The 12392-nt window shown below is 44.9% G+C and overlaps 1 protein-coding gene across 5 annotated transcripts in view; it reads right to left on the reverse strand.

Annotated features, from left to right (window-relative positions):
• Window positions 1-12392, reverse strand: part of shprh (SNF2 histone linker PHD RING helicase) — an 88126-nt gene that overhangs the window by 20918 nt on the left and 54816 nt on the right. For all 5 annotated transcript variants that reach the window (XM_078213349.1, XM_078213351.1, XM_078213350.1 and 2 more), the window contains 5 exons: window positions 12272-12334; window positions 8901-9126; window positions 7617-7760; window positions 6594-6695; window positions 601-672 (listed from right to left, as the gene is read on the reverse strand). In XM_078213349.1, coding sequence (XP_078069475.1) covers window positions 601-672; window positions 6594-6695; window positions 7617-7760; window positions 8901-9126; window positions 12272-12334 — 607 coding nt within the window. The remainder of the gene's footprint in view (window positions 1-600; window positions 673-6593; window positions 6696-7616; window positions 7761-8900; window positions 9127-12271; window positions 12335-12392) is intronic.

Genomic DNA, 12392 nt, shown 5'->3' on the forward strand with positions numbered 1-12392 from the left:
GGTGCCTGTTCGGGTACAGTGAGGGAGAACTTAGCATGGTCAATGCACCTAACCAGCACATCTTTGGAGTGTGGAGGAAACCGGAGCACCCGGAGGAAACCCATGCAGAAAGAGGGAGAATGTGCAAACTCCACACAGACAGTGACCCAAGCCGGGAATCGAGCCCAAGTCCCTGGTGCTGTGAGGCAGCAGTGCTAACCAATGTGCCACCGTGTCATCCACTCCTTAACAACCATTCATGCACAATTACAGAGTTCTCAACTCGTGAATTCTTCTTAAAAGCTGCATTGGGCTAGCCAAACACTTTATAAAAGCTTAAAATACAACCAATGAAAGAAGGAATTGACATGACCTACGGCTGGTTATGAATAAACTATTTCTTTAAAGAAAACCCATTGTCTGATGAGGAGTTTTGGAAATTAGATCAAAATTCTGAGAATATTTCAACATTACAGAAGTGATGTCTTCAGATATAATTTTTTTAAAATTAACTGGCCTCTAATTTTGTTTTAAACCTTGTTTCAAGTGTGTGGAAAGCTATCTGCGAATGTGTGAATCGGCACATACGGCAGCCTCATATACATGTGATCAACTCCTTACCTGCTGTCCTAATTGCCGAGCACAGATGGGACAGGGATCTGGATTGACGCTGCCGGTAGATGGATCCTGAGACTGAAATAAAATGTAGAATAGTTTTCAAATTACACTTCTTAAGCATTCCCTTCCTCCTTTGTAAATGCAAGTAGCAGTTGCTGCTGTCATTGTTATCCAGGTTAATAATAACCCATCAAACTACTTCACCTTGGGTTAGTACTTATAGAAACTAGGAGCAGGCCATTGGGCCCTTCGAGCCTGCTCTGCCATTCAATATTATCATGGCTGATCTTGTATCTCAGTGCCACATTCCTGCTTTCGCCTATACTCCCTGATGCCACTAAAATCTAAAATGTTATCTATCTCTTTCTTGCATACACTCAACGACTTGGCTTCCACAGCCTTCTGTGGTAGAGAATTCCATGACTTTTGCTATCCTTGGAGTGAACAAAATTCTTCCTCATCTCAGTCCTATATGGTCTACCCTATATCCTGAGACCGTGGCCCCTGGTTCTAGATTCCCCAACAAGGGAAGACATCTTCCTTGCATTTAGTCCTGCTAGAACTTTATACATTTCAATCAGATCTCCTCTCATCCTTTTAAGTTCCAGTGAATAAGTTTTAGTTTATTTATCAGTGTCACAAGTAGGCTTACATTAACACTGCAATGAAGCTACTGTGAATATCTCCTAGGAATGAAGGCCCAGTCTCTCCTCTAAGGATAGCCCCGCCAACCCCGATATCAGCCCAGTGAACCTCTGCTGCATTCCCTCTATGAAAACTATGTGCTTTCTTAGGTAAGGAGACCAAAACTGCACGTTATACTGCAGGTATGGTCTCACCAAGGCTCTGCATAACTGCAGTAAGGCATGTCTACTTCTGAACTCAAATCCTCTTGCAATGAAGGCCAACATACTATTTGTCTTCCTAATTGCTTGCTGCACCTGCCTCTCCATTTTTATTGACTGGTGTACAAGGACTTTGTACATCCTTTGTACATGCACACTTCCCAATATATCACCGTTTAAATAATATTCCTCCTTTCTGTTTTTCACAGCGAAGTGTATAATTTCACATGTAGCCACGTTGTACTGCATCTGCTATATATTTGCCCACATGTCTAAATCACCATGAAGCCTCCTTGCATCCTCCTCATAACCCTCAACTCTGCCCTATTTTGTGTATTCTGCAAACTTGGAAATGTTACATTTGGTTCCCTCATCCAGGTCATTTATATATATTGTGAAAAGCTGGGGCCCAAGCACTGATCCTGCAGTGTCCCACTGCTCGTCACTGCCCGCCACTTGGAAAAAGACTCACTTATTCTGACTCTGTTTCTGCCTGTCAATCAATTCTCAATCCTTGCTGATACATTACCCCCTATCCCATGCACTTTAATTTTGTGCATTAACCTCTTATGCGGGACCATATCAAAAGCCTTCTGAAGGTCCACATACACCACATCCATTGGTTCTCCCTTATCTGTTCTACTAATTACTTCCTCAAAAAACTCCAGTATATTTATTAAGCATAATTTGTCTTTCATAAACCAATGCTGGCTTTGTCCAATCCTATTAATGCCTTCCAAATATTCTGTCATCACTTCTTTTATAATAGACTCCAGCATTTTCCCCACTACTGACGTCAGGCTAACTGGTCTGTAATTCTCCCATTTTCTCTCCCCCCACTTTTTAAATAGCGTGGTTACATTTGCAACCCTCTAACCTCTAGGAACTGCTCCAGGGCCTGGAGAATTTTGCAGGGTGACCACTAATGCATCTAACACTGGGGATGTAGATTATTGCTGATTTGTCAGCCTTTAACCCCATTAATTTCCTCCGCACCATTTTCTTACTAATACTGATCGCCTTTAATTCCACCCTCTCACTTATCTATCAGATTAGTTCACTCCTTTGGTTATTACTAACCAAAGGAGTGAACCAAAGGGGCGGCACGGTAGCACAGTGGTTGGGGCGGCACGGCAGCACAGTGGTTAGCACTGCTGCTTCACAGCTCCAGGGTCCTGGGTTCGATTCCCGGCTCGGGTCACTGTCTGTGTGGAGTTTGCACATTCTTCTTGTGTCTGCGTGGGTTTTCTCCGGGTGCTCCGGTTTCCTCCCACAGTCCAAAGATGTGCGGGTTAGGTTGATTGGCCCGGTTAAAAATTGCCCCTTAGAGTCCTGAGATGCGTAGGTTAGAGGGATTAGCAGGTAAATATGTGGGGTAGGGCCTGGGAGGGATTGTGGTCGGTGCTGACTCGATGGGCCGAATGGCCTCCTTCTGCACTGTAGATTTTCTATGATCTTTCTATTTCTAACCTATCAGAGTATCTACTCCATTTCAGGTTAGTTCTAATCCAACGTTTTATGTACCCAATCTTGGATTAGCATGAATCCCTCAGATTATCTATTACATCATAGGCTAGCACTAATGCAATCAGGTTATTTCATTCATCCTGGATTATTAGTAATCCATCAAATAATTCCATTGCCCTGAGTTCTATCCTATCAAAGAACGGCACGGTAGCACAGTGGTTAGCACTGCTGCTTCACAGCTCCAGGGTCCCAGGTTCGATTCCCGGCTCGGGTCACTGTCTGTGTGGAGTTTGCACATTCTCCTCGTGTCTGCGTGGGTTTCCTCCGGGTGCTCCGGTTTCCTCCCACAGTCCAAAGATGTGCGGGTTAGGGTGCATTGGCCAGGTTAAAAATTGCCCCTTAGAGTCCTGAGATGCGTAGGTTAGCGGGATTAGCGGGTAAATATGTTGGGGTAGGGCCTGGGTGGGATTGTGGTCGGTGCAGACTCGATGGGCCGAATGGCCTCCTTCTGCACTGTAGGATTCTATGATTTCTATGATTTCTATGAACTAGCATGGATAAAATGGGCGAATCTGTGCTGTAAACTCCCAACCACCGCACTAACCAATCAAAAATGTAACTGCACCAAACTGTGTGGGGAAAGTAAGAGTTGTAGTGAGTCTGATTCAGTGGCCTTTAATGTTACATTAAAATTAGACCTGCAATCTATCCCAAGACTGACTCCTAGTGGTTTCCTTTATCACTACCTCGAAATTCTACCTTCAACACCATTATTCCTACGAAACTCATCTTCAAACTCCGTGGCCTAGGCCTCGGCACCTCCCTCTGCGACTGGATTGTGAATGTCCTAACCCTCAGGATTGTGAATGTCCTAACCCTCAGGATTGTGAATGTCCTAACCCTCAGACCACAATCAGTAAGGATAGGCAACAACACGTCCTCCACGATCATCCTCAACATCGGTGTCCCACAAGGCTGTGTTCTCAGCCCCCTACTATACTCCTTATACATCTATGACTGTGCGGCCAAATTCCCCTTCAATTCAATTTTCAAGTTTGTTGACAACACCACCGTAGTGGGTCGGATATCAAACAATGATGAGACAGAGTACAAGAATGAGATAGAGAATCTGCTGAACTGTTGCGGCGACAATAATCTCTCCCTCAATGTCAACAAAACGAGGGAGATTGTCACCAACTTCAGAAAGCTTAGAGGAGAACATGCCCCTGTATACATCAACGGGGACAAAGTAGAAAGGGCCGAGAACTTCAAGTTTGTCGGTGTCCAGATCCCCAACAACCTGTCCTGATCTCCCCATGCCAACACTATAGTTAAGGAAGCCCACTAATGCCTCTGCTTTCTCAGAAGACTAAGGAAATTTGGCATGTCAGCTATGACTCTCACCAACTTTTACAGATGCACCATAGAAAGCATGCTTTCTGGTTGTATCACAGCTTGGTATGGCTCCTGCTCTGCCCAAGACTACAAGAAACTACAAAAGGTCGTGAATGTAGCCCAATCCGTCACGCAAACCAGCCTCCCATCCATTGACTCTGTCTACACTTCCCGCTGCCTCGGCAAAGCAGCCAGCACAATCAAGGACCCCATGCACCCCGGACATTCTCTCTTCCACCTTCTTCCGTCAGGAAAAAGGTACAAAAGTCTGAGGTCATGTACCAACAGACTCAAGAACAGCTTCTTCCCTGCTGCCATCAGACTTTTGAATAGACCTACCTTGCATTAAGTTGATCTTTCTACACACCCTACCAATGACTGTAACACTACATTCTGCACTGACTCATTTCCTTCTCTATGAACGGTACGCTTTGTCCATATAGTGCGCAAGAAACAATACTTTTCACTGTATACCAATACATGTGACAATAATAAATCAAATCAAAAAAGTCTCTCCATGAGTGCCAGTCTCACATGTTTTCTGAAAAGTTAAGCATAGATCATGGCATAGAGGAGGCAATGGCCTAGTGGTATTATCGCTAGACTATTAATCCAGAAACTCAGCTAATGTACTGGTGACCAGAGTTCAAATCCTGCCACGGCAGATGGTGGAATTTGAATCAATAAACAATATCTGGAATTAAGAATCTACTGATGACTATGAAACCATTGTCGATTGTCGGAAAGCCCATCAGGTTCACCAATGTCCTTTAGGGAAGGAAATCTGGCCTATATGTGACTCCAGAGCCACAGCAGTGTGGCTGACTCAACTGCCCTCGGGCAACAACTGATGGCCAATAAATGCTGGCCAGCCAGCGACGCCCATATCCCACGAATGAATTTTTTTTTTAAATGCCCAAGCTAGGCACATTCCACTATCCCTTCCCCATAGCCCTGAACTTTTTTTCTTTTTAAATGTGAGACAGTTCCTGTCTCCATGAACCTGACCCTGCCAGACAGGTCTGTCAGAACTGTCCAGAGGACCAGTCAGGCAGGATCAGGTTCATTTCTCTGGTCCATTCTGGATTACTGGTCTGGTAAAATTACCATCACGCTACCATCCCCTCCCTGAGTCAATAAAGCAAAAGAGAACACAGTGTACAAGGCAAAAAATGCTTCATTACTGGACAGATCAAATGTAGAGATGCTAGCCCAGGGATTTTACACCTCCTCTGGGTGGAACCTAAGCTCACCCCACTACTTAAATCCAGTGAAGAATGGAGGGTGATGTAGGGTGGCTGTGGAGGAGAGGGGAGGAAGAGTGGAGAGAAGCCTTTTTCTATCCACCTGCACCCAGTTGGCACACCTTGGGCGTGGGGTGATGTCCTGCCCTGCGGTCCTGGGTATTCTGACAAATACACCTTGAGGCTCAGAGGTGCCATCCTAGGCCACAATAAACAACAAGGTTCCCAATAGTTAATTGAAACTTACAGAATATTGAGACAGCTGGATAAAGTGGCTGTGGAGGGGGTGTTCCCATTAGTGGGAGAGACTAGAACTCGAGGGCACAACCTCAGAGTGAAGGGGTTCACTCTGAATTCCTTTAAAACGTATAAAGGGTTTAAAGGTTTAAACTTTAAACCTTGAAAACTGAGATGAGGAGGAATTTCTTCAGCCAGAGGGTGATGAATCTGTGGAACTCATTGCCACAGAAGACTGTGGACCCCAGGTCATTGAGTGTCTTTAAGAAAGAGATAGATAGGTTCTTGATCAATAAGGGGATCAAGGGTTATGGGGAAAAGGCAGCAGAATAGGGATGAGAATCATATCAGCCATGATTGAATGGCAGAGTAGACTCGATGGGCTGAATAGCCTAATTCTACTCCTATATCTTATGGTTTTATGGTGATGTCAGATGGAATACTGACCCCAGATAGGTCAATTGCTGTTGAAATTCTTTTATGGCCTTTCTTTTCCATTCCAGTCATGGCCGTAAACCATACAGCAGCTAATAGGGAAAGGTTGATGCAGCAAGGTCTTCAGCTATTGCAACCTGTCGGAGCCACCAGAGGCAGCGAGGATCCCCTATCCAAATTAGTGACAATTACATAGGACGGGTGCCTTTGTACCACTGCTACTGGCCTGGGCATTGCTCCCCGTGGGACAATAGATCCCAGCCCATCGGAAAGTGGTCACAGTGGAGCTGGAGCAATGGTTGCATATTCCGGCTGTTGTTTTGTTTCGATGTTCTTCAGATTATGTCCTGCACATTCAAGTAATTGTTCTCACCTTCTCCAGATTTGTGAGGTAGAGGACTTGACCGAGCTTCTTCTGTAGTTGTGATGTAGCTACAGCTTTATCGTTTAGGAGCTTCATTCGATTTTGTTCCACCTGTAAAATATGGAATAGTAATCTTGATCTGGCTTTGAGAGTTTGAAACATTCACCTTGGGATGAGCTAGGCGATAATTCGTGATACTATTGATGGACAACAATAAAGTACATAGGTATTACACCACACACATTTATTGCTGCTGCACCATTGCTTCTTCATGGTGAGAGGAACATCATACAACGGCTTAGAACATCATGGCCTAGAACATCATGGCCTAGAACATCATGGTCGAGAACATCTTGCTCCAGGCTGCATTGGATGCAACAAATAAAGGCAACTGTCTTTAAATCCCTCCATGGCTTCACCCCGCCCTATCTCCAGAACCTCCTCCAGCCCTACAGCCCACCAAAAGCCCTCCAATTCTGGCCCCATGTGTATCTGACTTCCTTCACACCATTGGTGTCCTCAGCAGCAAGTCCCTCCACTGTCAACCAAAGAATCATTGAAGCACTTTGGGACCCAATAAGTAAACCATACACATTACAGAGAATTCGCGGCATTGAAACCAGCCATTCAAAACAACTGGCCCATGACAGCATTCATGCTCCCCACTAACCTCCTTCCACCCCTCCAAAAGAGAAAATGTTGGGAAATCTCAGCAGGTCTGGCAGCATCTGTAAGGAGAGAAAAGTCCAGATGACTCTTTGTCAGCTCTTTTCTCTCCTTACAGATGCTGCCAGACCTGCTGAGATTTCCCAGCATTTTCTCTTTTGATTTCAGATTCCAGCATCCGCAGTAATTTCCTTTTATCCTTCCACCCCTCCTCAGCTAACCAACATAACCCTCAATACTTTTCTCCTTCATATACTTATTTGACTTATGTACTTATGCAAATTCAAGTTTTTTCTTCCTTTTTCAAGTTCAGTCTCTAGCATGGTCCTAAGCTAAGGATCCAAACAGGACTTCCCAACTTCATACCTCATGTGACTCAATGATGTGAAGAACGGGAAGACTTGGTTTGGGTTCGTCTGGAAGGCGCACTTGAAAGCGCTCGGTTGCCATGGCTAACTCATCGATAGAAGAAACACGATTGCGCAGTGCCATCCAATATTCATGAAGCAACTGCAGATAATGGAAGAACAGATGCTTTAGGTAAATGTGTAAAGATGGATTTGTCGGTTTGCAGCTGAAATACATCAGTTCTCGAGCGCGAAAGACACAGACAGACACACACACAGACAGACACACACACAGACAGACACACACACAGACAGACACACACACAGACAGACACACACACAGACAGACACACACACAGACAGACACACACACACACTCCTGCGCTACAAAAACAAACTTCCGCAGCACAAAGACAAGCCATTCAGCCCAACATGCACCTACAGGCTCTCTTCCATCAATATAGAATGACTGGAATTCTCCAGCCATTCACGCCAATGGGATTCTCCAGTCCCGCTGGCAGCACACCTCTGCCAGCGGGTTTCCCACCAGTATGGGATGACGTCAGTGGGAATTCCCATTGACAGCGGCAGGATCAGAGAATCCCACCGCTGGCAAACAACGCACCACCTCCTGCAGGCGGGAAACACGTGGCTGAGAGGCTGGAGAATCTCAGCCAATATTTTTTTTTAAATTCTAAATAGTTACATCCATGTCCCTATTGTGGATTCCGCTTCAACTGGGAAATTTAATTCAATGATCACTGTGTAAATAATCTGTAGGCATTATCTGCAGCATTTGGATCATTCTGATGCAGTTTGCTTTCGTGGGATGGAGATCTCTTTACCCAGCATCCATTGCGGTAGAGAAACCTCTCTATCCCTGGGACCAAACCACACCAGCATTCAATCCCGGAGATAGAGCAGTTTTTCTGTCAGTGTGGTTGGCTAAAGAGATCCACCTTTCCAAACACCCTATACTTTTCTTGGCTGTTGCCACATGTATGTGTGTATCTGGTGTTTCCAGTTGTAAATGAACTTGGTGCATTGAAAGCTACCGTAGTTTGTAATTTGTATGTTCACGTATTCAAGATGCAGCTAGTGTCTATTTATTAAGTTATTTGAGAATGTTAATAAATGTCTGTTTTTTGTGGGTACAGGTTTCACTGTACTTAGACTTAAGTATTTATATATCTGGCTTCACAAGCACCAGAGACAATGTAATTTAATTCATGCTTTCAATCAGTTCAGCGATTTACAAAATATGGCAGATCAATTCTCTTATGTCTGGGGATTTCCCACGTACCTTGTATTCTTTTTTCCAAGACTCAAACAGTTCCATGAAGATGTTCCCTTCCTCTATTAGCAAGGTATCCATTCGGTGTGCTTTTCCAAAGGCTAAGATGGCTTTTAATGCACGTTCTGTCTCACTCGCAGCCCACAGTCCACGACTAGTGGTAGGCAAGCGTTCATCGACCAGGCCCTCATCCTCTTCAATCATCTCTTCAAAGATTGCTTTCTGGCCCTTTACACTGGACAACAAAGGCAGGCTTTTAGTTTTCCCCAAAATGAAATACGCGCACTCTCCCTGCAGGGTTTCTGTTTAACTCGCGATGAAATCTACCCCCCATAGGGACAGACACCGCTTACATATGTCCAGAAAGCTTAGGCACCGAGTTGTAGAGACAAGCCTTAGGAACACCACGGGTGGGATTTTCCGCCCCAAAACCGGAAAATCCTGCCCGAGGTCAACAGACGTTTGCATAGTCCGGGTCCCGCCCGCTTCGATTTCCGTGGCGGGCGGGACGGGAAAATTGTGTGCACAGGGACATGGCTGTAGTTCAAACCAATTTAACCACGGAGCTTATCGCTGCAGTACGCTCATAACGTCCGCAGTGCATGGGCAGACAAGGCTCCCCCATTTATTAGGGCTCTGCCTTCAGGGTTATCGGGAGTCAAGTGGAAACAAACCCTGCTCTCTCTCACTCCAAATGGTTCATTGATCAGCTGTGCCCTGGAACTCCTGGGTCTGTCCTACTCCGGTCCTGGTTTACCATGTCTGCTTCAGAGGGCAAATCTGGTTCAAAACATCCCTTACCAGACATTTAATAAATTTGGAGATATCTGAATCCCCAAGAGACTGTGCTGACTTCTTCAAGGGGCTCGTCACCACATGGTCATTTGTCAATCTGAGTTTGAATGCTAGATGGGGGGTAAAGTAGGTACCAAGAGCTCCCCACAGGCAGCATAATGCCATCTAATGTTGCATTGGGCGGCACGGTGGAACAGTGGTTAGCACTGCTGCCTCACAGCACCAGGGTCCCAGGTTCAATTCCAGCTTCGGGTCACTGTTTGTGTGGAGTTTGCACATTCTCCCCATGTCTGCGTGGGTTTCCTCCGGGTGCTCGGGTTTCCTGAATGATGTCTCCCAAAAGCTCCAAAGAGCAAATGAGCTGTTGAGTCAGCATTGTGAGAGTTCGCTGCAGTGAAATGAGCGCTGAAACAGCAAAACGATGTCCTTCAGCAGATAATAATAAATATCCATTTGGAGAGAGCAGCTAAATTGACCCTGTCAGGGGGATTAGCAGGGTAAATGAGGGTTGCAGGAACAGGGTCTGGGTGTGATTGTGGTCGGTACAGACTTGATGGGCCGAATGGCCTTCTTCTGTACTGCAGGAATTTTATTATATATTACCCTAAGATGCTTCCTTGAAGCATAATCAAATAATACTTAACAGTGAGTCACGTTAGGAGACATTAGTTTAAATAAATGGCCAAAAGCTTAATCAAGGATGCAGGTTTTAAGCAAAGAAGAGGAGAAAATAGAGAGGCGGAAAAGCTGAGAGGGGGAATTCTAGAGCTTGGAGCCCAGGCACAGCCACCTAGGTTAGAATGTAGCAAGAAGCCAGAGGCACTAGAGGTCAGAGGAATGCAGAGATCCTGGAGAACTGTAGAGTTAGAAGTGACAGGAAGAGAGAGGAGGGAGACGCAAGATCCCAAAGGGATTTGAACGTGATGAGGAGATTAATAAAGCACGGCATTGTTGGACCAAGAGTTCCAGTGAACACAACGGAGATGGATGAATGATGTTAGAATTATGATAGCCAGGTGATAGAGAAAATACTGCAGTCTCCTCTCCAAGCATTTGCAAGCTCTTATTTATACAGACAGACATTGTGCAATTCCAACTCTCAATCCCTCTTTTAATCTGTTCCTATATAGGAACATAGGTGAGACCCCAATTAATGCTCACCACCCGAATACAACCAACACAAAATTAAAATACAATTAACATTGGGGTGGCACATTGGTTAGCACTGCTGCCTCACAGTGCCAGGGACCCGAGTTCGATTCCCGACTTGGGTCACTGTCTGTGCGGAGTCTGCACGTTCTCCCAGAGTCTGCATGGGTTTCCACCGGGTGCTCCAGTTTTTTCCCACAGTCAGAAAGACGTGCTGGTTAGGTGCATTGGCCATGCTAAATTCTCCCTCAGTGTACCCGAACAGGCGCCAGAGTGTGGCGGCTAGGGGATTTTCACAGTAACTTCATTGCAGTGTTAATGTAAGCCTACCTGTGACACTAATAAATAAACTTATTTCATACTGGGATAAACAGAAATCTTACATGGAGAGAATATAAACTTTATTTTTCCACATTTGCCCATTTATGCAAGACTCTGTGAAGGAGACGAGTTATCAAACTTGACAAAATATGCGGTTTATAAGCTGTGGTAATACCTACCCTTCTGTATACCTGTGAAACATGGACTACCTACTCCAGACATATGAAGCACTTGGACAAGTTCCGTATGAAATCCACTCGGAACATCATAGATATCAAATCGGAGACAAAGAGGTACTTCAAATAGCAGAAATGGCTGGAATTGAAGCACTCATTATCACAGCTCAGCTAAGACAGACATATAGTCTATAACTGATGAATAAAATCCCTCAAGTGGTGATGTATTCACAACTTAAACTTGGACACTGCCTGCAAGGTAGGCTGCAATTAAGATCCAAGGAAGACAAACCTCAGGAAATGTGGCCTGTCCACCAGACTGGAGAAAAACAAAGAAGAACTACCTGGGGAGTAATTCCATGTCATGGTCTTGTTCCTATCAAACAGCAAAGAATGCAGGCAACAAAAGATAAGCTCGAAAGACTAGGCAGTCCTGACAAAAATCAGACAATCGACCCTTGCCCTCACTTTGGAATCAGGTTCTACAGCCACATTAGTATGTAAAACAGATGACTCTACGCACGCAGGAAATGGCCACCTTCAATAACAGAGGGAAATTAACAATGATACAATTAACAAATAGGACTTAGTGTGAGTTAGGATAAAGGCAGCAAAGTTTTATTGAGTATAAGGTAGAAGGCTGACCAGGAGAGCATTGGAAAAATCTAATCTGCAAGAAGGTTTGAGCAGCTAAGATTGGGACAGGGATGAGTGGTATTGCAGAGGTGGAAGTCAGCTGTCTCGGCGATATTGGAAGTAAGCTGTCTTGGCGATGGAGAATATGGGTCAGATGCTGAGCTCAAGATTGCAAACAATCTGCTTTAGTCTATTGTTCTGTACCAGGCGCAGACTCTGTCAGAAAACAGATCTTGCTGTACTGTACCCTGAGAGAGGAGAAAATGCACAAAGAATATTATTGCTTCCAGTTGAAGAACTTACCTATGTGAGAACAGCTTGGATTCATATTCTGTAAATAATTCGTCTGCCTTACAGAATTGACAACTGCAAAACAAAGGAAAATAAGAGGCTTGATTCATGCTTGGTGGGAAAAATGTTTCCT

The sequence above is a fragment of the Mustelus asterias genome, chromosome 5 (genome assembly GCF_964213995.1).
Source record: "Mustelus asterias chromosome 5, sMusAst1.hap1.1, whole genome shotgun sequence".
Lineage (NCBI taxonomy): Eukaryota > Metazoa > Chordata > Chondrichthyes > Carcharhiniformes > Triakidae > Mustelus > Mustelus asterias.